The 24612-nt window shown below is 41.8% G+C and overlaps 1 protein-coding gene across 7 annotated transcripts in view; it reads left to right on the top strand.

The window, feature by feature from the left end:
• The window catches only part of ptprub (protein tyrosine phosphatase receptor type Ub), a 147002-nt gene that overhangs the window by 95603 nt on the left and 26787 nt on the right, over window positions 1-24612 (top strand). For 4 of the 7 annotated variants that reach the window (XM_029451266.1, XM_029451267.1, XM_029451268.1 and 1 more), the window contains exons 8-17: window positions 5290-5607; window positions 6916-7025; window positions 8624-8825; window positions 10360-10462; window positions 10552-10825; window positions 17134-17170; window positions 20238-20376; window positions 21360-21383; window positions 21671-21825; window positions 22493-22680. In XM_029451266.1, the coding sequence (XP_029307126.1) occupies window positions 5290-5607; window positions 6916-7025; window positions 8624-8825; window positions 10360-10462; window positions 10552-10825; window positions 17134-17170; window positions 20238-20376; window positions 21360-21383; window positions 21671-21825; window positions 22493-22680 (1550 nt within the window). The remainder of the gene's footprint in view (window positions 1-5289; window positions 5608-6915; window positions 7026-8623; window positions 8826-10359; window positions 10463-10551; window positions 10826-17133; window positions 17171-20237; window positions 20377-21359; window positions 21384-21670; window positions 21826-22492; window positions 22681-24612) is intronic. The other 3 variants (XM_029451270.1, XM_029451271.1, XM_029451272.1) reach the window with 1 other exon arrangement.

Raw genomic sequence — 24612 nt, forward strand, 5'->3', positions numbered from 1 at the left:
TTAATTAATTTCACGAAAGATCCACAGCTTAAAGTACCGATGCCCAACAGCCACACACACCAAAACTTCCGACAGTCTTACATTATGGGGCTGCATCTGCCACGATAATCTGCTAAAATTCAATCAGTGAGGAGCTGATGGACAAGTTCAGCCTCAGTTGTTGCATATACTTATCTTTTAAGAAAAGGCACATTTGCTATCAGTGGTGTTCTCTGAACTCTGGAGCTGTGGAGACTGAGAGAAGACTTTTTTGCTGCCAGCACTGCAATATGGGTTTGACGGTTTATTTAAAAGATAACAGCTGGCCGACGTCTGCGGCTAGCCTTAAGCAGGCTTCTTTGGTATCTTTAAGAGGATATAAATTTGATTTGGCACATACAATAAATGTACAAGAATTTGTAGGTGACACCGGGTGATACATATCAATCACAGTACACACAGATACACACAGATACACACAGATACACACAGATACACACAGATACACACAGATACACAGATACACAGATACACAGATACACACAGATACACACAGATACACACATGTAAATTGTTTAAAAAAGGAAGGACACAGTACTATGGACAATATATGACTTCACATATTCATAATAGGTATGGAGGGCTGAAACTAACGATTATTTGAAATAATCTGAAGTTCAGGTTTTATATTAATTCATTATAGATTTATATTTTATCTATAAATGTCAGAAAATAGGGAAAGTTATAAATTCCAAGAGCCCAACATTTCGTCTTAAATTTCTTGTTTTAATCGAATAACAGTCCAAAACCAGAACATTACCGTCATATATGACAAAGAAAAGCAATACATCCTCACATCTGACAACCTGGAACGAGGGGTATGTTTGTCAATTCTTCTTGTAAAATGACAGAAACAATGAATCGATTATTAGATACGCTGATCAACTTCCCGTCCCTCAATTTATATAATAATAGACTTTCTGCTTCCTCTTTGCAGCAAAAGCATAACTTCCCCTTAAACTACAGTAACAGCTGACATTCCAATAATGCTGATTTAAATATTAATTATTTCATCTGTCATTCAGGTGAAGGTTTTCCTCCCATCAGGCTTTTTTTTTTTCTCCAGCATTTTGTACTCCCTGCTCACGTCTGTGCACCCCTGTCATCTGTCACTGTGCAGACACAGAACACCCAGGGAGATGAGCGGGATGCCAGCAACTTTTAAATATACGTACACTTATATAGCACAAAGAGTACTGTGTCGATGCAGATGCACGAACAGAGATGCAGTCAGTCATTACCGCTGCCTGCATCTGCAATGTGTGCGCAGTGCTCACAGGCACACAAAATGGAGAGCTTCGTGTTACCCAAAGGCAGTCTGTGGATTTGAGTCTTCCATGGTCATCACTCTTTTCTATGCCCAACGGTCTCTTCCTGCCACACACCATCCCTCACATATCTCCCTACACTGCTTCAGTAGAGCCTCCCTAGCCCCCTCTCCAATGACATATTAAAGCTACTCTCCTCTCTCAACAGCCAGAGACACCCCCCATTCATCAGGGCGCCATGATTGAGCTCACAGCCCTCCCTTCCCAATCCCTGCCCCCAACTCAAGAGACATGGGAAATTCACAATAAAAATATAGAAAAAGTCAATAGCAAGAGAGGGAAGAGTGGAGGGAAGGCTGCGGTGTGGGAGCGTGTGTGTGGGAGAGAAGGGTAGTTTTTCAAAGTGAGAGAGTGAAACCGTAGAAACGAGGCGAGTGAATGTGCGAGAGGTGAAGCGAGAGAGGATCCACAGCGTACGGAAATTGCTTTCATAGTTGCTGGTATCGGTGTTTGTGAAAGTCACTAAACTCAGCCTTTAATGATGTATTTACATTTCAACCACTGTGACATTAGCTTGTTCAACCATGTGTGGGATAAGTAATGCTGCAGTGTTTGCTGAGCTGTTAAATAGGGCATTTAGATGCAGTACCAGTTTAATACAGAGGAAGTGTAGGCAAAATTAAATTTCAGTACTTCTGTCTAGGTAGCTGTGAAGCTGTGAGTGACTGATGGTTGAATTAGTTTTTTCTTGTAGTGCAGCTACATCTGATTGACTCCTGCGTGACTCAATCAGTGGTTGCATTTCTTACCTGGGCGTGTTGCGGTGTAAAACGCTGCAGCATTGTACACCTCCACCTGGTGAATCTTACCTTCTTGACCCTGCAGGAGACTCTAATCACCACCTGGTTCCCAGAGCTCCCCCTGACCCGACCTCCAAACCATCTGGTCGACGCGTTCCCTCCTGACCCTACATTCCACCGCTGAATCCTGATTGTCCCTCCTTGCTGTTGGCCTGATTAGCTTTTAGCAGGATAAAATAGATGGTGGGGGTGTTGCGGTGATTTCAGGGAGCTGGTAATTATCCAATGAACAGAAGGGGAATTTGAACCCTTCGCTGTATGGAGGAGGAAAGTGTATTTCCTCTCCAGAAGCTGTGTCTATCCACTGTGACTAATCTCACTCTTCTATTGGTCATGGTGAATATTTCCCCTCCTTCCCAAACAAGTTGGCTAGCTGGCCTCGCCATACACATGCACATCCTCGCAGAGCCGAGCTGTCCTCGTGCGGTAGCTGTAAAACTAATGGCCGTGAATGTGAACATGGTCTCTGCCTTGCTCTGATGGCCATCCAGGTGTGCTTGATGAGCCATTGCTGTGATTATCAGCACGGTGCATTAGCACAGCTTGAAGCCCCTCAAGTAAATCACAGAGGAGATGCGAGCATTTGTACTGCAGGTGGTCCCCAAACTATGTTAATGGTCTTCCACCTGCTGCTGGGTCACTGAACCTTCTGGAAAGCCCCTGCTCTAGGTCTGTCAGAGGGAGCCAACTCTGGAGCTGGACTAAAATTAGGCACATTAGGAACACAAGAGCTTTGCCTTTCTTGGCATGTCGTTCATTATGTCTTCCATTCTGAGCCAGAATTACCTATATGTTCACATTTGGGGTGTTTGGATTTATGTGTGCTCAAGTTTTTGCTCGCACATGGGTACAGGGCATGCGTGTCTGTATAAATTTGGTTTTCCTGTCTGACACAGTCAGTGCAGATCCCCTCCACTGATGCACGCATTCTAAGGCAACTCCGCTCTGTCCTGCTGCCGTCCCATGTCATAGTTTTAGGGGGGATAATAAACCAGAACCTGTCACATCTAGTTTAACGTCCAATCTCCAAGGATCAACATGGGGCTCTGGGCTTTTGGCTATGTTGAGGCGGCTGCAGTTTTCACGCCACAGGGTGCCAGAGAATGGGTGCCCGTGGCATACACACAAATAAGACGAGAAAAAGGGAAGGGGCTGGCACAAATGTCCACTTTGAAAAAAGCCACAATGAGCACACTGTGGTCTCTTTGGCGGTGCTTTCATCAACTCAACAGTTAAATGCCTCTCTTTATTTAGCTCTCAGACAGTGCAGACTATCAATTGCACCATTAAGACAATCCTCAGTCACTCTGAACAATGGAACATTACCATTTCTTTCTGGGTGCAGTCTACTACTTTGCGATTACTGTGACCACACATTAATCTGCTGTCACATTAGCCAGGATAAGGTTCAGATCAATGCTCTGGTCATATTTCCACCGAGTATGAGATGCCAGACAGCAAATTAAAAGAGAAAGCGGGTGACTGCAGAAGGCTCAGTATAGATTGAAAGTGTCATAAAATTAAATTTTAAAAGAATTGTGCGACCACAGTAATAAGTGCGAAACTTGGCAAAAGGCTGTTGTATCTCATGTTAGCATGTTAATTAATGAGTGTTTGAACATGTACAATAGATTGCGAGTGAAGGATGATGACGACAAAGATAGAGCTAAATAATTCTGTTATACATCAAATGCAAATGAGAAGGACAAGACACACTTTATTAATCCCTCGAGGGGTAATTAATGTTTTTCCCTATTATTCTTTTTACACATTACTCACATAGGCCCAAAATACACACATGCACAAACAGGACCTATATACAGTACATGCATCAATGGAGAGGTGTCAGAGCGAGGGGGTGCCATAGTTAGGCGCCCCGAGCAGTTGGGGGTTAGGTGACGTGCTCAAGCACCTCGGCAGGAGTCGAACTGGCACCGACGAACTGCCAGTCCACAATCTGTACGTGGTCCGTTCGTCAACTTGAACCTGTGACCCCGCCGGTTCCCAAGCCAAGTCCCTACCTTATCCATTTGTATAGATAATTCTTGTTTTACTACATTAGCCCCTACTCAGTGATGCATTAGCCTCCTTATTTAAGTTCCCTGCACTAATCTGCGCTGCAGCGAGAATCCCACTGAGTGCAAGTCAGTGAAGGAATGAAGACCTTGGCCAGTAACCTCAAACTTCACTGATCTCTCCCTGTACCCCATATGTCCGCTGTCACTCCCTGCCTCCCTGGCCCATTACTCAACATGGCCTATTAAAAGAATAAATCATTACAATACATTATGTAGCATATTGCTTTACAAAAAGGAAGTGACTGTGTTAATAATGGCCACTGATAAATGCCTCCATTGATACTGAGGATGTCCTTGGCTTAACTCAGCCTCTCTTCAGTTTCCCGACGTCCTCCTGAACACTGGCTGGTCTGTGCTTCTGTGTATAGAGGCTCTCTGTATCTTTCAGCCAGCCATTACATATGAGAAGGATATGAAAGACAGAGCTGTTGTTCTGTTAGTCACAGAAAGTCAGGGTTAACCTGGCAGTAACCAGAATTAACTTGGTTTCTTCTAAAAATATGCAACATGCCATCGCGATGACCCGACAGTAAAAGTGACCAGCGGAAGTGAATGCCCTTGTATTGCATTGGCGTTTTTGTGTGTGGATTAAACCTCAGGACAAATAAGTACAACTGGATAGTCAATTTTCTCAGCCACACGGAGGCGGGGACTGGTGGGAGTGTGACGGCAACTTGCAGCCTGTCCGATTAATTAGCGCAATTGGCATGAGCTCCCGCTCTGCCATGGGGGATGTGGGCGTGTTGCGCTGGCAGCAAACTGTCGACCTCCATGTTGTGGCAGGGCAATATGGCGGCATGTGGGAGGGGAACAAGTGAAGAATTGCCAGGGTAGTCCTGGGACATCAGTGACACTGTCATTTGCTGGGTGCGCTGTCTGAAATCAAATATTTCATAATAAAACAAAGTTACCTGTGGTTTCATTTTCTAAAACTCACGAGTGTGCCTTTAGGGCTTCTCTAATGATATTTCTTGTTTTTGTCTCAACTTTCTTTATTACTCAATGTTCCTTTCTTCTTTCTTCTTCAATCTTCCTCCCTCCCAGAGCCTATGCGTGCACTGCGGGGCCTCACGACCACAGATATCCAATCCAGGCAGTTGTCCCTGCAGTGGGAGAATCTGGCGTTCAACCTGACACGCTGCCACACGTACTCAGTGTCCCTGTGCTACCGCTACACCACGGCGGGAGGTGGCGGGGGCCACAACACCACTGTGCGCGAGTGCCTGGCAGTGGAACACAACGCCTCACGCTTCACGCTGCGTGATCTGCCACCCTACCACGGCATCCATGTCCGTCTGTCACTGGCCAACCCAGAGGGGAAAAAAGAGGGCAGAGAGGTCACCTTCCAGACCGAGGAGGACAGTAAGTCTCTGGAGGAGGTTACAGAAACCATAGTATGAAAGCAGAGGACAGAAAAACTGTCTTAAAATATCTTAAATTATGATCACATGACGTCTAAAATGTACTTTAATTAATTTAACTATTATAAATGTCAGACAAGAGACTTTCCAGACCTGACATTGCCCACAGTCAGAACTTTACTGTCACATTTAGCTTACACTGTGATAGATATTTTTGAGGTTTTAAGGTAATTTTCAACACAAATCAAGTAGATAAAATATACAAATTCCTATACGAGTCAGTTTGGTTCATATGTGGTGAATTTGCTCAATGTTTTAATACATTAACAGCGGCTCCTCTGTCTTGCTTTAACACAATAGAGAGAGGGTGACCATCTGACTGAGGCTGAATCAGCATTACAAAAGATCCATTTCATTTTCAGACGAAAATAACATAAAAGAGAAAACATTATATCTGAGTCCCTGGCAACCCTGAGATAGGATTTTGTGCTTATTTCTTATCTCCTATTATTCTTTTGTGCCGCTGCACATCGTCTGCATGGCAGCTGAGAGAAAAATCAATTCTGCCGTGAAACAAAATCAAAACAAACAAGATTTTTCAGAAAGAGATATACAGTATACAGAGAAAGAGGGGAAATGATCAAGAGAGAGTGAGAAAGCAAGCTTTTCCGTAAGAAATAAAAAGTATATATATATATATATATATATATATATATATATATATATATATATATATAGTACATGTCAATTGTGAACGCTGTTTCAAAAATATTTAATAAGCAACTCTGTCTTCCAGACTAACTCATTTGAAACATAACAGTCGACTCAGCTGTTGGGCTCTAGCTTTTGCCACAGGCTTGAATCTCACATAACAGTCTTCCTCTGTACAGCGCTCACACAGACTGGGGCTGCAACCCAATGGCCTAAAACACTGTTAACAGAGTCTAATGTTGAATGTTCAGGCACTGACAGTCCTCTCGCTGCACTTCAGACACAAGTTTACCAGCAAGCGTCTGACATATTCATCAATATATTTCAACTGAAGATTCATATGAAATGATAGTATGCTTCTTAGATTCTTTTTCTCTTGTCTGTGCCGTGGTTGCATAATTGATGCATTTCATAATTTAACTGTGTCTTTATCTGATGTTCTGTGTCTGCTGCTCTCTGGCTGTCTGAGTGTCTCATGTGGAGTATTGTGTTCTAAGCCACGGTGACATTCACTCCTGTGGTAATGACAGGAGAGGCTCACTGTGGGATTAGCACTTCAATTTCCCTGACAAATGTTTGTTCTGACAATTTCTTATAGTTCCCGGAGGCATAGCGCCAGAGTCGCTCACCTTCACCCCGCTGGATGACATGATCTTCCTGAAGTGGGAGGAGCCTGTCGAGCCGAATGGCCTTCTTACCCAATATGAGGTGAACCCAGAGAGACGCTCGAATTTATCTGTCCTGTCAATTCAAAACAAAATGTATGCTTTGTTAGCTTGAATGTTAGCTTAGTTTACCTCCTTGGACAAGCAAGAAAGATGTTTGGATTTTTACTTGTTCATATATTCAAACTGTATTTTTCACTTTTTAACGGAAAGAAAACGTATCCAATAACAAGCAGAAGACTTCCGATATTGTTGCGTCTGGGACTGGCTCCCAAACAGTTGGGAACAGTTCCCTTGAGCAGAGCTTACTACTGTAGGTACAGTATATGAGGGAAAGTAGCAGCGACGCTCTGATACGCTCTCACTAACCTTGTGCACATTACCACTTAACGCCGGTCTTTGGGAATTAAAATCCAGCCCCGTGTCATTAACAGATAACCCACATGCGTGTGTTGGGCCTTACGTTTAGCCGTATAATGTTTGTGGTGAGCCATCAGTGGGCCTGCCTACCTATGCTCGAGCCTTCTTTCTTTGGCCTCTTCCGCAATGTTGCCTCAAGGATATTATTAAATAGGATTTGTGGTTTGACATATAAAGTGGAGGCTGCTCAGGATTTCTTACCCTGTAGTGTGTTGATCTCTCTCAGCTTCATAGAGAGCTTTAGAAAGCCTCTTCATTTCTCTCAGATTAAACCATTGACCACTCTGCCTGAGCCCATCGACCGCCATGCTGTCCTTCAAGCCCTCCTCGCTGCTCCATGCACTGTGGGGCATCTTTTATGTCTGCCTTTGTAGAGGAAACACAGAGGTCTGTCTGTGTTTAGTCACTGGACTGCTCATAATTCTATCTTCACACTAAGGAGGCGTGAGCAGGCATTAAGCGCTTCTTATGATAATCAGCAAAAGCCTTTGGTTTGGCTTGAGTGGCATCTTCAGTTTGCCTGGCGTGCGCGTGCATATGTATATGTGTGGGTACCACATGCATATGAGCATAATACAGTGTTTAGTGAGTGTGTGTCCGTTCCTTTAATGAAGGAATATGTTCACCCTTGTCTGAAGTAAGGTTGCCTCATTTAGCTCTCCTCTATTTTGAGGAATATAAGTGGAAATTCTCGAGAGTACCACGGAGGCAAGGCAAATCACCCTTAGACGAAAAACTTTATAAAATAGTTTACTTTTAAAGGACACTCAATACTTGAGTGTTAATAAGAGTTAATTTAACTCATACACTTAGCACTGTTTTAAATACACTTTTTACCTCGTGGTGTCCTCAGTCTATGGTCTTTATAATGATTACGCAATCAGAAAAACATTTACCACTCACATTACTTTAAAAAGAAACTCCAGGTTCCTTGTATGACTTTGACTCAAGTGCCAATGCCAATCCTATTCATCCAAAACTATAACCATTCAAGCTATTAGTACATTGATTTATAGAAAAAAATTAATTTATGAGTGAAGTGAATCGTATTAATCAAACATTAGAATGACTTCTTATGACAGAGCCGTTTGAGTTAATGACCTCTGCAGATCAGCACGAATCTATCACTTGAAATGTGTTAGCAGCTACCATAACAAAGCATAACATCAGTAAAATCTGAGGTTTTACGTCATTACCCTGACACCATCTTCTTTTCATCAGATAAGTTACCAGAGCATTGAGTCGTCTGATCCGGGCATCAACGTCCCGGGACCTAGAAGAACTGTGTCCAAGCTGAAGAATGAGACCTACCACATGTTCTCCAACCTCCATCCAGGAACAACTTACCTCATTTCAGTTCGAGCCCGCACAGTCAAGGGCTTTGGGCAGACCGCCCTCACTGAAATCACCACTAACATCTCAGGTATTTGCTACACTGACTGAATGAGAGTCTGAGTGTGAAAGCTGCTGTAAAATTGTAAAATAGAAATGGAAACAGGCAGCCTCTCCATGTAGAGGCTGTGCCATCACCGCCTATCACTGATGCACCATGCAGGTACAACGCTAGACTTCACCCACTGTGTGCTATAATTAGGTTCCAGGTTTTCTCTCTATTTTGACCTTGGCAGCTTTCTTCTCTCGCGGAGGCAAAACTACTGCTCCCAGAGTGTCGGAACTATTTTCCATTGCTTTTCCAAACTAGTGACACTGTCATCTCACAGTCCTCGAGACATAAATTAACTCGTAGGAAGCAGAGGGACACCGCAGCGGGGACACTGTTGTGTGTTATGTATAAAAAAAACGATGCAGTACATACTCGGGACCAGAATGTCACTTCCGAGAGTCTCAGAGCTTATTACTGGTGAAAGAAATTCAGCCTTGGTGTTTCTATGTCCTCTTAATGATGCATTTGCGCTTGTTAAGGGATGGGATTACACCTCTTAGGGACACACAGCCACTCCCATCCTTTGTCGCCCACACATTTACTCACTCCTTCTGCTCCTATCTCTTTACAGAGAGGCTCGGTTTGTTTAATTATAGATTTAGAGCACAATCACTGCTTACTGGCTGTATGGCAGACAGAGCGTTGGCACAAAGCCAGACCACAGATAGAGTCCAAAAGTCTTCGCAGATCATCCTCAACCTCCTCCACTGGCCCACGGTGCAGAACATTCACTTATACTGAGCGTCTCTCAAATCTGCACTGACAGCTAGCAAACACTGAACACCTTCAACAGCTACTACTGTCAGCATCTTCGAACAATACCCACCACAGAGTATCCAACTACACGCATTTCCTCATTGGGGCGCGTGCATTCAGACGTGTGCACCGCCGTGTCTGCTAAAAAAAAAGCATCCTTCAAATAGACTCTATCTGCCAGCAGGCATCAAAACCCTCTTTTAGTTCTAAAAAACACAACAGACCTTTAATGTCAACAAATGCACATTCAGTTTCCCTTTAATGCCTCACCTTAATTGATGTCAGCTCTTTTCTGCTGCGGTATTAGCAAACCGCTTCTTAATATGATAATCATTGATTTCTCATGAATACTTTGCTCTCCTTCCCCTTCACTAATTGACTACTGATATTAAGGAGAAATGTGCCACCACATCTCCAGGGAGGAGCATGACTTTAGCCCAATCCTTTCAAATGAGCAACCCGTTCAATTTAGCGCCACACTCATAACTTTTAATTGGACTTGTATCCAAGACAACTAGAAAATTCATACAGAGTACTGAATATGAGGATATGGGTATTGAGTACATTAGCAGTGAGAAAGGGATGACTCTAAAAGCTCTGTCAGTTTCACAACATATTGGGGGGCTGAACACGTTTATGTGGAAGCAGATACTGTGTTTAAATTGAAATAGGGTAGCCTAAATGAACACTGGGTGAGCCAATATGTGTGTGTCTGCGTGTGAGTACATGTAAATTCAGAGTGTTTCTGTGTCCTCAGCCCCCACGTTTGACTACGGAGACATGCCGTCCCCCCTCAGCGAGACAGAGAGCACCATTACTGTCCTGCTACGGCCCGCCCAAGGCAGAGGGGCCCCTGTCAGGTGAGGAAATCATCTCAAATGTACATATTAGATCTTTATTTTATACCAAACACGGCTTATTGAAGGTGCACATCCACTCTGTGTTCCAGTACATACCAGGTGGTGATTGAAGAGGAAACGGTGAAGAAAGTGAAGCGGGAGCTTCGGCTTCAGGAGTGTTTCCCGCTGCCCATGTCCCACGGTGAGGCGCAGGCCCGAGGCACACCACACTACTACACTGCCGAGCTGCCGCCCAGCAGCATCCCAGAGGCCAGTCCCTTCACTGTGGGCGACAATCACACTTACAACGGCTACTGGAACAGCCCTTTGGACCCACGCAAAAGCTACCTTGTCTACTTCCAGGCTATGAGCAACTTCAGAGGGGTGAGTAATTGTTAAAGGGATAGTGTGGATGTTTTGAAGTGGGTTAGAAAAAGGTACTTTTTGACTATCTATAGTTTATTACACATTACATGTCGGTCGGCACACCCCCAGTTTAGAGAAGGACACAGGAATACTAAGATGGGAGAAAAGCAATGTACTTCTGTGGACTACCACTGCCTCGATCGGTTAGTTTTTCTGTGTTATTGTGTGAATTTTGGTGTTTTAAAGTGTTAGTTGAGATTCATGAAGTCCCATAATAACACAAACAAAAAGTAACCGATTGATGGCAGCGGTAGACCAGCAACTTCTGTGTTCTGCGAGGTGAAATGACAATCGATGTCAAAGAAGTCTGGTTGTTTGAAGAGAGCATAGATTCAGTTCCATGTTTGAAAAGGTTTAGCTGTGAAAAATATTCAAAATATAGCGTACACTTATACTGGTATCGGTTTTTGTAGGTGCGCCTTTCTTTTGGCTAAAATACGTTTTGCTGATGCCTCCTTCCACAGCAGTACATTGCTTGCTCCCGTGCCCTTACTCCTGTGTGTCTCTGCACAATGGGGGTGGGGGTGCTGACTGCCATCTACACTAGGCAATACACTGACCGACTACAGAGCACCTCATACAACCCCACTTCAAAAAATCCAAACTATCCCTGTAAGTGCCACCAGTGGTGCAGCAGATCTGGCAGCACTTCATCAGCTAGCTGTAACCATTAGTGTTGAGAATAATGATGAGTCTTGTTAATGAGTATCTGTATTTACTAATGCTTTGGTTGACTGTGGGACAGTTGGCATTGTCTGGGCTCACAACCCTTGAAAGAGCATTTGTGCTGTGAATGGGGTAGTTGGATGAAAACATATTGAGCTGGCAGTGTAACTTGTTAGATATTATGTAGGTTTATATCCAACCGCTTTGATTCTCTGCAAACAAAGCATGTCTGAAACTGGCAATTACGTGCATGCATTACTTACAGTAAAGCTGGAATCAACAACGTACTTCACTTCACTTCATCCGGCTTTAATTTTTATATGCTTTTCCAATTCTGTCCTTTTCCTTTCCGTTAGAGCATGATCTTCCTTCAATGGCTCTTTTATTAATGTCTTTATCTCCTCCTCCTCTTTGTTTAAGCACCAATCAGTTGAGTATTTTTGAAAACAGCCAGTGAATGTAGACCAAGGTAAACCAGGCTTAAAGCTTTTACATTTTAGCATTTGTGTCCGCATAACAAAAACCTTGTGAATCCTGGTTGTAGACCACGTTAGTTGAGAGCAGTGCGTTCTTTTACATCGATTTCACCGCTCTTGAGCACACAAAGCCCTCCAGGCTGCAGTCATACCCAGAGGACGCCACATTACCTTCCCAAATTCCATTACAGGAAGAGCTGCTACCTAGGTGAGGCAATTACTTAAAGATAATTGGGCACAGGTGCAGCTGATCAGAGGTAGAAAGCTAGCTCTTTAATATCGACAGACTGTGGCATTGGAGCTGAGAACTGTTGCCGTAGGTAACGCAGCCTTGTGGGATCATCATCTGAGAATAAATACATGCAAGCGGGGTTACTGGTCTGTTTGACGCTCCGCATCCTGTCAGTGGTTAAAATCCCGTGAACACCAGTAGGATCTTTTTCCAACCCAGTGGAGAAATACACGGATGTAGTGCAGTGTGAGCACTTCACACAACTAGGATACTAAGCATGGGATTAGATAGGGGAGGCCTGGCTTTACCGGCGGATGGGATTAGGTTTTGTTTTGCCTGGCAGGGGGCCAGCAACCATGACCCACAATGAATGGAGACACAGTGCCGAATCACACAGCCAACACTGTCCCCAGTCTTTCAAACACTCCAGCCTACGCCTGGAAATACAGTTGCAGTCACTGTCGAAATCTGGCCATCAGTCCTGTGTTGGTGCTGCAGTGCTGCAACAATTCCTCTTGAAGGAACAACAGACAACCTAATTTCCATGGCTGCACAAGATGATTTTATTCATAAAAACGACTAAATGTACTCTTCCAAACACATAATTACAGACTCTGCTTTTATTCTAGAGTCAGTGTTTCAGATCTTTGTTTCTTCTTTTTTTTTAATCCGGGATGTCAGTTTAAAAGCTTGTGATTTAGCTCACTTTAGTTTGCTATAGCAACATGAACTGACACATAACACGTTTTAATTACAAAAAGCAACATAGAGCACAGCATAGCAGCAATTAAGCTAACAGAACAACATATAACATATTATGACACTGATGCGTTATGTTGCCTGTTAATGACGTTATTAATACTACATCTCATAAACAAGTGTTAATGAGACGGTCTATAACATAAAAAGAAACACAGCAGATGTTAAGGTTTGGCTTGCGCAGCCTGTATGGACTGGAATGTCACAATTGCATAATGTGTTTGTGCTTTTTTGTATCTTCCTTTGTGTTTTTACCTATCCTCCGTGTGCAATTATGCATTTCAGTCCTTTTACATTTGAACACTGCGCTCACTCTGTCACAAAAATGTAGGCCAAAAAGAGGATTTTAGCATTCTAAATGAGATTTTGTAGGGACGCATAAATGCTTTCAGCATATTCATGTACTGCGGGTTATTGTTGTAGTAGTTTTTTGGATTGTATACAGAAAAGGAAAACATAATTACCTTATGCCCACTCATTGTGGAAGAAGGGAAAAAAACAGTTCCTGCTCTTGAACTGAAAGGGTAGCTGCCATCGAAAGCAGTCACACATTCACTTGGATAAGACAATTGCAGATAAGGGTTTCTGCATATGGAAGTGGTGATAAAGTTATCATTTTTGCCAAGGTATTTGCACCCTGAACAGCTTATTAAAAATATAAATTGTCAGCCTACTTATTTTATCATTTAATTGTGTAGTGCATTAAATCAAAGTCCGTGTGGTCTGTCTGGAATATGTTTGTGGGGACCTAATCCTCGACAAAGTGGCAGCAATGTAATAGTTTGAAAAGTATACGGGACCCATAATATTTGGCATTTAACCATGCTAATTATCTGGAGAATGACTGTCAAGCCTTTCTAATTGCTTTGATTGATTCATCTAAAGAGCTACTTGTGGTTAGAGGATTTTCAGGCCACAGCATAGTCATTTATGACCTCTACACTTACATCTACGAACTTCACAAGCACACACATACACTGTAAAAGTGTGTGTACCATGTACCATGTACCATGTTGGCAGTTGTGTTTCGTATTTAGAGCTGCCAGAAACCACCAGCCCCTCTGGCGTAACTTGGCACAGCACGGCCAGACGTGTGATGTGTGTCCCACAATCTTAACCTGGCCTATTAACTCTTTTAGATGAGCCGGCACACAGGGATTCAGACGTGCATGTACACAAATGTGCGTCTATCCATCACAAATGCCTATTTATTTTTATTTTATCATCCAATGTTAATGTGCTCCGTCTTAATGTGCCAGAGCTTGTAATGATTGAATGTAGGGTTTCAAATTCCGTCTCCATACGGGAAGGCAGGTTCAGATGAATCAGCTTTCCTTGATGGAAAATGTTTCCTATAATTGAGTCAGTCTCCTCAAAAGCTCCAAGTTACCAGTCAGCATTTCTACAGACACATTCAGTCGAAATGCTCTTATAAGCAATTTGATTAATGATTATTAATTAAAATGAACAGATAATCAGTAGCAATTGAGATATATTATGTTATACTGCAGAGCACCAAAACAAATTAAGTCATACAAATAGCTACGCTACTTCTTGACTTGAAGTACGGCTTTTTTTCACCCACTTTAAACAAATATCTGCCAAAATATCAGAATACAGAAAAGGCTGGTAAATTATAAATACGATAATGAACGAAACATATTCAACAAGGATTAGAGAATTCAGTTTTTAGCACCTTTTATTTTAGGTTGATCTGCTGATCCCTTAACTTTGCACCATCATCAGGTCACATGATCATTTGTCCAATAGCTTTCCATCAGCCTCAGCTGTACTTAGTGTTTAGTGCCAATCATACAATGTTTATATGATCATTTTTAGCATGTCAGCATTGCCATAGTGGGCATGTTAGCACCCAGACTTTTTTTTTGCCACCTCAAATAAAGTGGTACATCTCACTGAATATCTACTAAGCAGATCCTCATTACTTTATGATTATGACATGTAGTGTTTAGTAGTAGAGTTTTTACTGGGGAATTCACAATTAGTCCCTTTATAACAAACCAGACACAGCAGGATTCAGGAAAAAATATTTGAATTTATTATATTTATATCCATATTCTGTATCATTAGTGATACTGAAGCCTTAACAGAGTATGAATCATTGCTAAGTAAGCTTAAATATTTGACCATGGAGCTGTGAAGAAAGGCAGTAATTACAAACACAAACTGCTTTTTCAGAATGTACTGAGTATTCACATATTTGCAAAACCGTCTCAATGTTTTAGTTGAAGTCTAAATTAGCCTGAGCTAGAAACATCTGTGTCACGTCATTGTAACCTGTTACAATGTTGTTTGCATTGTCCCTGACAAATGAATCTGATAAATATATAACCAGTCGTGGTAGAAGTACCAAGTGGTAATACCACAGTGCAGAATTATTCAGTTACTAGTAAAAGTCCTACATTGAAAATTTGACTTCAACAAAAGTATTACCATCAATATATACTTAAAGTACCAAAAGTAAAATGACTCATCATGCAGAATGGCCCATTTCAGAATAATATTATATATTACATTATTGGATTATAATTATTCATGCGTTCATGTGTACACCAGTTGTCAAAGGTGGAGCTAAAATATACATTTTTAATGTTCATTTGTATGAGGATAGGTCTGTAGCATACATCAATCCCAGACACCACAGCATTTATAGCCCAAGCTAATTTGCATTGACCGTCCCTAGATGGGCCTTTTAAAATACATAAAACTCTACAACAAATACACAAGAGACCGTACAAAACACAATCTCAACAATAATTCTGTACATTAAAACACAGAACTCAAAAAGAAAACCCATACAACACAACACTTAATGTACTGCTGGATAGTTTGCCCCCTGTAGATCAATAAAGTTTTAATCTATAAAAGTACATCATCATTTATTCGTTGATTATATTTTGTATTATACATCTGAATTTACAAATGAACTCAAGCCATCAAATTAAGGTAGTGCAGTAAAAAGTACAACATTTCTCCTCTGAAATATAGAAGCAGAAAGTAGCAGAACATAGAAAGTACAAACCTTAAAATTGTACTTAAACACAGTACTTGAGTAAATGTACTTTGTTACTGATAATAAATAGGCTAAAGATAAATTGGGACTCTAAGAGAAGCTTAAAAAAAAATCAAAAGGAATAGTTATTCAATAAAAGGGCAAACTACCATGATTTTGATGATTGCCATATGTAGGTATACATGACTCTTGTCTTTTTAATCTCACATAACAGGAATACAAATGAAAGAGGACAAAATAAGTATTTTCTAATAGTGGACGTCCACTGAATCTGTCATTGTGTCATGTCTGCATTTTCAGATCAAACCATCATGTTAAGAACCTGTTTAAGTGTCTCTCAGCTTGAAATGGATTTTCAATAAAAATAATAAAATTTAAAAAGAAACTATTTAACTGGATTTTGAGGAAAGTGCTTTTTGCTCATTTCCGAATGGGGAACATTTGCATAATTGTCCCATAATGACTGAATTAGCATCTGTAAATCTTAATTTGATAATGCATCTCCTCCAAGAGGTGGCTGGATGGAATTGGATTACAATGTTGGATCTCATTAGTGCTGTTTGACAAAGGTCCTTTTCATAATACTGAGATGTCATCAGTTGAAATTTGAATAAAATTAATTCCTTTTCATAGTGGTGCACTGGTCTGAATCCCTCCCTTTTAATTATGCTCTCTCCCTTTCAACTCTCATACTCTCTCCTTCAGCAAGAATCTTTAAACTCTTTCTCAAACACTTCACCACAGCTCTCAGAGTTGAAACATTTTGTAATCTCACGTTGTCAATAGGACTTTTAACTCTCAACATCTTTTGACGCGAAGAGTACTGCAATCCACTCAAAGTTTAGTCATTTGAGTATTTAATCGGAGAGTAGAAACAGCAGAGAGGGTTGACAGCACTGTGATTCCAGATGTGGTCCTCACCTGTTTACTGTGTACCATCATGTTTTAATGTTCACTCGGAGTGTGTTCCTTATCTGCTGTGGCCATATTTTCAACGTGATTTATGTGTGTGTCTCAGCTTTCAGCTATCTCATCTCTTTTATGCTAAATGAAAAGCAACACCCTCCCCTGTAATGTCTGTGTTTTCTTTCTCTTTCAGGAATCCAGAATAAACTGCATCCGCATCGCTCGCAAAGGTAATTCAACATGAATATTTCTCCTCCCACAAACACTGTGTCCTTGAATGAATTTTCCTGCATCTTTTCTGAGTGCTTTGCGATGTCGTCTGCTCTCTCATTGTTCCACCAAAAGAAATTACGAATGTCATTTTCACAGTATTGTTTAGTTTAGTCTACACCGTGCTGTTGTTCACCTCTCTCTCAAGTACAAAGGTGGGGATCTGGAGAAATGTTCTCTGACTGGTCCTTGTTGTTTAGCAGCGGGCTTCTGAGAAAAGGGCAACAAGCAGGGAGGGATTAAGGGTCAGGCTTTCATCCTGTTTGTTTGGGGCAGATGCTGGGACACACTATATCAAAGGCAGTCTCTTTGTTCTCATCAGTAGCCCACTAGACTGCTACATCTGAGGGCTTTGACCTCAACAAGGTCCAGAAGGGTCCTCCAGATCAAAACTTCCAGATGAAGCTACTTTGGCCTGTCAGTATGAGAAAGCCCTGCCCCCCCTCACCTTCTGTACCTCCAGCTTTTGGATTCACAGGGACATGAACAGGGCAAGGAAATTGACTCTAAGTCCTATTGGCAGGAGAGCCTTTCTGGCTGTAGTACACTGTCAGATCATGGTAAATAAAAGTCATGTATTTATAGTTATCATAGCACCGCAACAGCAAGTAGAGCCTTGCAAGTAAATTGTCTTGGTCGGTGTTTTTTTTTTTTGGTGAAGGCCTTTTTTATGAAAAAGGAAAGAGATGAGGCTCTCCTCAAGCATATCGCCAAAAGGCAAGGCCAGCCATTTCTGCTCCGCATCTCACTCCATCTGCCCCACACAGACACCCGGTTGAGCATTGATTAATTATGCTCTGACACAACAAAGTGATTTACAGTGCGCTCGCCTCTTTTCTTTGACACTAAGCAAAGAAAGAAGGAAGGAAATGCACGATGGAGCTCTAACAGTTAAAAATGATAAACAAGCAAGATGTTAACAATAAAATGAAAATAGGGAGAACAGAAGGGAAGGGAGAGAAAAAACGAGCACAATGGAAAGTAATGATCTCAAAGATTGCCAGCGTTACGTCATCCACATACGTGATGATGTAATCGGGAATCAGGGGAAAAAATTCTCGGGTAGATTTCCAATTTCAAGGTGCGACAGGTCAGAGGTTTTTTGTTGCTGTGATCTTCGTGATCCCTCTACCATTTACATAGCCTCTGCATCATCGGGTCCTAAGCCGTTATTATCAAGCAGCCCATCACAAGCAAAGTGGAGGCAAATGATTCTGGCTTGGATAACAAAGCTGGAGATTACATTTCAACTTCCAGGTGACAGTTTAATTAAGGATCCTGTGGCAGGCTCAACACAACAATAGACTTCCATTTCTCCTCTAAGTGCCAATTTCCACCATTGGGCAGCTGGCAGGTGCAGGGATTCATGTGGAAATCTATTTCATGCTCGTGTTTGGCTTAATAGAAATTTCGAGGCTAAATGTGGCAAAACCGCCTTATCTGTCCAAAATGTCAAAAAAACTGAAATTGATTTTTCACCTCCTCATCTACATTTCTTGCCAATATTACGCTCGCCTGTATTTCTCGTGTGCGTGCCATTTTAAATGAAGTCACAGCACAAAAATAAACAGAGTCTGTGGCTGTTTTTTGAAGGGAGCACCTTGAGACGGACTCTATGTTATCTTCAGTTACAGTAGCCTCTAGGCATAAAGGCATCTTTGGATGATAGCGTGTCCCCGGGCGTGAATAGAAACTACACAAACATCTTTGATTCAGTCTGAAACCGCCTCCTACCGCTACTGCAAATTAAAGTATACCTGTCAGATGTGGTGTCTGTACAATGAGCAGCACACAGAAATGTCACATTTTTGGAACGATATATACATGGTGGAAGAAGCAATTCAAAAAGCAACTTCCTGCGTGTATTTAGAAGGAACAGATCCTCTCTAATATCTTATTTTCTCCATTCAGATATGCCAAACACCCATCACTGATTTATAAATCCTGCCAAATAATGAAATTATATTGCGCTACTTTCATCTTTGGTATGAGGGTTCTATAGCACCGCCGTAAAGTGCCCTCGGTTGAAGATAGTCGGGCTCAAACATGGCTCCGTTTTAATTTTCCTTGCCCCAGATCTAATTCTCCCCCAGCAGGCTGCAAGATAGAGCTCTATCCCCAGGCCTGCTCTGACTTCTTCTACCGCTCTCCAGATAGGTTGTGCTGTTCCAATAGGCTGAGAAGGGCTAGTTTTGAGGCTGTCAAGGCCTGGAGGACAGGCTGACACACACAAGAAAAACTAGATCAGTGGGCCCGTAGAACAAGACAAAGAAAGGCCCACTGCTCAGCACCATTTACATAAGTATGAAGCTTTATGCCAGAGAAATGAATAACCCGCTATTATGATAACGACCTTTCCAGTAGCTCACAGACACGGGGGCACCTTGAGATTATACTGTAGGGCTGTGTAGATGAGTTGTGACTGAGAAAAATATACACTACACACATATATATATTTATATTCAGTATTGAATAGAAATGCGGATGAAAGGTTTAGTGCATGTATCATAGCGTAGAAACGTACATATCACAAGGTGTCAGGTTATTCTTGAATGTCATTGTACAACTTCACAACAGATTGAAGAATACAATGTGCTGCAAGCCTCTTTTGTACTGTGACTTATGAATCTTAGCAAATGAGTTTCCTGTCTTACGCTGACATATTTGCAACTCCCGTGAATATAGCTTCTTCTTCTACACCCATTTGTAGCAATCTCTTTATTCTCCCATCTCCGTTCCTTTTCTGTAAACATCAGTATAAATCTTGAACATCCTCTCGTTGCGTTGGACAACATGGACAATCGCTGTCTGCCTGAAGGCGTCTTCTTCTTTTATTCGCGTGTGTCTTACATCTTTACCAGGATCTCCTCACAGTAGTTCGAGATAAGCATTGTGCACGTCTGTAGTGTCAAGTGAAAAGTCTACATTTGTGAGTTCTGTGTGCATGAAGGATCAGTTCTTCAAACGTTTCACTCTCTTTGCTTTAGACTTTCCTGTGAATCTGCATGTGTGTTTCTGCTTTGACAGCGGCCTGCAAGGATCACCGCAAGGCTCTGGAGGTGTCCCAGCACTCGGAGGAGATGGGTCTGATTCTCGGGGTGTGTGCTGGAGGTCTGGTGGTCCTCATCCTTCTGCTGGGTGCCGTCATCATCATCATTAAGAAAGGGTAAACATCTGCCGATAACCGTTGAGTGCACAACAAGCCTCATTATGCACGACCACACCACATCCCGCACATTGTTTCACCTTTTTATGTTTTTGTTTTGGACCAGTTCAGCAATCAGTTTTTATACTTGCTGAACTTTTGAAAAGGTCATGCTTGTTTAGGGAAGATTCTGAAACCAAAAGCCACAGCTGCATTGTTTTCATTCCCTCGTGGTGTGCCGGGGGGACCAAACAGCTCTCATTCGCAAAGCCTATCTGAGTGTGAAGTATCTAATTAAAGGCGGATGCAATTCAATTAGCCACTTAATTACGCACACCAAGTGGAGGCCTGACCCTTAAATGAGATGGTAATTGGGAGGGAAAAGGTGTGCTTTTAGAGATTATTAGCCAATGATCCCACAGGTTTACAGTAGATCATCTACACCTCAGGCTCTGCATTTATATAGCAGCCGCTGTAAGGAAGCCTAAGTTTCAAATAAGGCTTAACCTGACTTACTAAAATAAGGAAATTTGAAGAACCTGCATATCCAAATGGGAAGTTACTCAAGGCTCCAGCAATCATTATTAAATGGCTGACACAGCGTCCGGGATAATATTGAATAATGTTGATTATGAAAGTCACGACTACTCTGCACATTAGCCTGGGTTCCTCTGCTAAGCCACCATGAAGTTCGCTCTTAGAGAATTGATTGCTAAATTTTCTGTGACAGGAAGCCTTGTGGTTTAGTCCTTGAAGTGTAACACTGAGACGTATTCTATAGAAGGAAAAACATTTTTCTGCCTTGCTGGGGTTTAGTCTGTCACCACCTGCTTGGTACGATCGCATGTGTCATACGGCCGCCTGCACAGCCGCCGTGTTCACGAGAGGATGGATCTCATTTTCACTGTAATCAATGCATTCTGCCCTCAGCTGACATTGCTTTCATCTTACATCTCTTCTTTCTCTTGATTTGTTTTCTTCTCCTTCTCCTGCACTCTTGACAGAAGGAACTACTACTCTTACTATACGTAAGTGACTTCACCTCTTTTCTCTCCCATCGTTTTGTAATCCATCATATACATATGCTTATGCTGTGGCTGTCGATCATAAGCCGTAGAGGGAAAACAATGAAGCGGTTGGTCTTCTTTTCTCACAATTTCCCCTCTTTTTTCTCAATCCCAATCTTTACCTCCATGTTATTCCTTACTAAACATAACATTTCCTTTTTTATCTCCCTTTCTCTGTCTCTATCTGTCTAATATAATCTCTTCTGAATTGCAATCCACCCTTCTTTTTCTTCTTTATCCATGAAAAGGAAACCAGTGAACATGAATAAGACACCCATTACCTACCGGCAGGAGAAGAGCCATATGGGCTCCATGGAGCGCAGTTTCACAGACCAGAGCACCCTACAAGAAGATGAGAGAATGGCCCTTTCCTTCATGGATGCGCACACCTGCGGCACACGCAGTAAGACAAAAGGCACTCAGTGTACACTAACCTACCAGTTTACCACAACCACACAATGCAATTTCAAACTTGACACACATCATCCCTCACTTTGTAATCTTGTTGACCGTCACTCATTCACTCCATAAATGTCTGAATCATTCTGGAAGATTGTTATCGTCCTGTGTGAAAACTGTTCTGTAGTAAGACTCCTCCTCAACTATTCACTGCCTGCAGCTGCGACACAAAAAGAATCTCACAAGATTGCAAAAAAAAAAAAAGGGTGAGAAGTGAAGTAACATATTTGAGTCAGAATAAACGATTTGCAATGCTTGTCAGTACTTTTCATCTTGATCTTCTTTCTAATATCGTCAGTCTCACAGAGAGGGAACAACAGATGTGTTTACTCTACAGTAAGTGCAGATCTTGCGTCACATGTCATCAGAGACACAGCTGCTGTCACGTCTGTGTAAGATCTATTATAAAGACATCTTTGCCCAGACAGACCATATCAAAGTGACACACCTGTAACATATATTGTACCGTGTGTGTCAGTATCAGCATAAATAATGCCACCAGTGTGTGTAATCCCAAACTTGTTTAATGTTTTACAGCGTAACCTATCTGGTACATGAGTTGTTGAGCTGGAGTTGTGCTGAAATTGCAAATGTGTCCGTGTCTGCTGCAGGCGATGCTCGTAGTTCAGTGAACGAGGCCAGCAGCCTGCTGGGAGGCTCCCCGAGGCACCAGTGTGGACGCAAAGGCTCCCCCTACCACACAGGGCAGCTCCACCCTGCTGTCCGAGTGGCCGACCTTCTTCAGCACATCAACCAGATGAAGACTGCCGAGGGCTACGGCTTTAAACAGGAGTATGAGGTGAGAGGGCGCTATTACACTCCTGTCTTTACAGGACTGCACAGCACACAGCTTATTACTCATACACTCTGACAACATGAAATGAATAGCAATTCAAATGATTGCTGCTGGTTCCCTAGTGTTTAAAGAACACAGTGATTGTATTCGTAAATAACCAACCTTCACTATAAATTCAACAGCTGGAGAAAAATTGGTCCATTCATGCCGAACATACAGCGAGTGAGATAACTGGAGGCAAGAACACTCAAACTGCAGTGATATACATAATCCAATGTTACAGTTGGAGGCTTTTTAACCTTTACTTTACTTTTCATGCTGAAAATGAGCAAAGTGGTCTCTCGGTATGTTTATGTAACTTATTGACAAATCGGATAAACATTTCTATGACGTATTATAATCATACTTATAATGCGTTATTATCTGCTTATAGCACTCACTGACATTTAGTTGATCATAATGTATTCTAATACAGCATTGTAATATATTATTATCTTTTCATAATGCATTATAATTGTGTTTATAATGCATTGTAATTTGATTATAAATTACTCTAAGTGGTCCCTGTTTGCTTTAAGAAAAGTGGAAACAGTGTCATGAGATATATGCAAGAACAACGCACAAAACATTGCAAAATACAATTTTACTCTACCTAAAACAAACAATAAAAACTTAGAGTAACTTATAATAATATTATAATGCATTATATAAATATTATAATGTATTAAAACAATGAGAATTATAATACACTATAATTCTTGTGACCAGCAATTACAAAGTATTATGATACTCAACCTTTTTCAGTAATAACCAAATACTGTTATAAAGCATTATGAATATTTATGAGTGCTTATAACAATAACTATATGGTGCTATAAGCATATTATAATGCATTATAAGTATGTTTATTATGCATTATAGACATGGGCGTCATAGAAAATGTTACTGAAAATAGTTTTTCTTTCTGTATGGAGTTTGTTCGGTGACGTTATGCTGAGTTCCCTCGGGAAGAAGAATGTTTGCTGCATGCTTTCTCCCACTTCCTTTGAAGAGTTTTGTCTCTGTGTAGTATCTATTTGAACACAAGTGTCATGCTGAAACTGTTTGTGAAGAAGCACCTTAGAGAAGTAGAGCACCAAAGAGATTTACACACGAAGCCGCTCTGCCTGCTTTTCTCTATGATGCACAAGGTCTTCATTGAGAATTCAAGTTATTGTATATGAATGATAGGCACTTCAATGCTACTTATTTACTTATCTAATGTATCTAATCTTCAATACAACCAGTTTACCTGGAGTAAGGTCACATCAGAAAGCTTCTTCTTTGTCGGTGCTTCCATGGCAGCTGGAAGGTATCATCTCTCAAACATCTCTCTATGCTGAGGTCTCCTCCCAATCTAGTATGCTAGTATAGGTGTTAAACTGTAACCCAGGATCTTCTCTACAAGTTGCCAAGAGCTTTCATTTTAGTGTGTAAGAGCAGAAAAGGTCCCCCAAGTTTGTTGAACTCCTTGCCCTACTGAGGCCAGCCACCGTGTGGAATACAAACTTGCTTTATCCTCTTGTATCCATCATCTCATTCTTCCTTCATTTCCTGTGCATGCGGAGCCTGTTGCCAGAGGGAAGGTTGTAGCAAAGACCTCATCACCATAAGGTCCGGTTCAGTGGCTACACTGATGTACTTCCATGCCTGGTTAACCTGCGCACTCCTAACACAGCAGAGAAAACTGGCAAGTTAAAAAAGGCTGGTGTACTGTAGTACTTAAATAAGTGAAAGCATTGTTCTGCAGTCGAGGAAGTCAGGGGTAATCGCTAACAGAGATTTTGCAACACGAGTTGGTGCCTTAGGGAGGAACCGGGTCGGTACCCAGGCTTCCCTTAGCAGGAGTGGTTGACCCTAATTGTCAACATTGTTACAGTAGCAGGCAGAAGGACT

This window comes from Cottoperca gobio, chromosome 16 (assembly GCF_900634415.1).
Source record: "Cottoperca gobio chromosome 16, fCotGob3.1, whole genome shotgun sequence".
Lineage (NCBI taxonomy): Eukaryota > Metazoa > Chordata > Actinopteri > Perciformes > Bovichtidae > Cottoperca > Cottoperca gobio.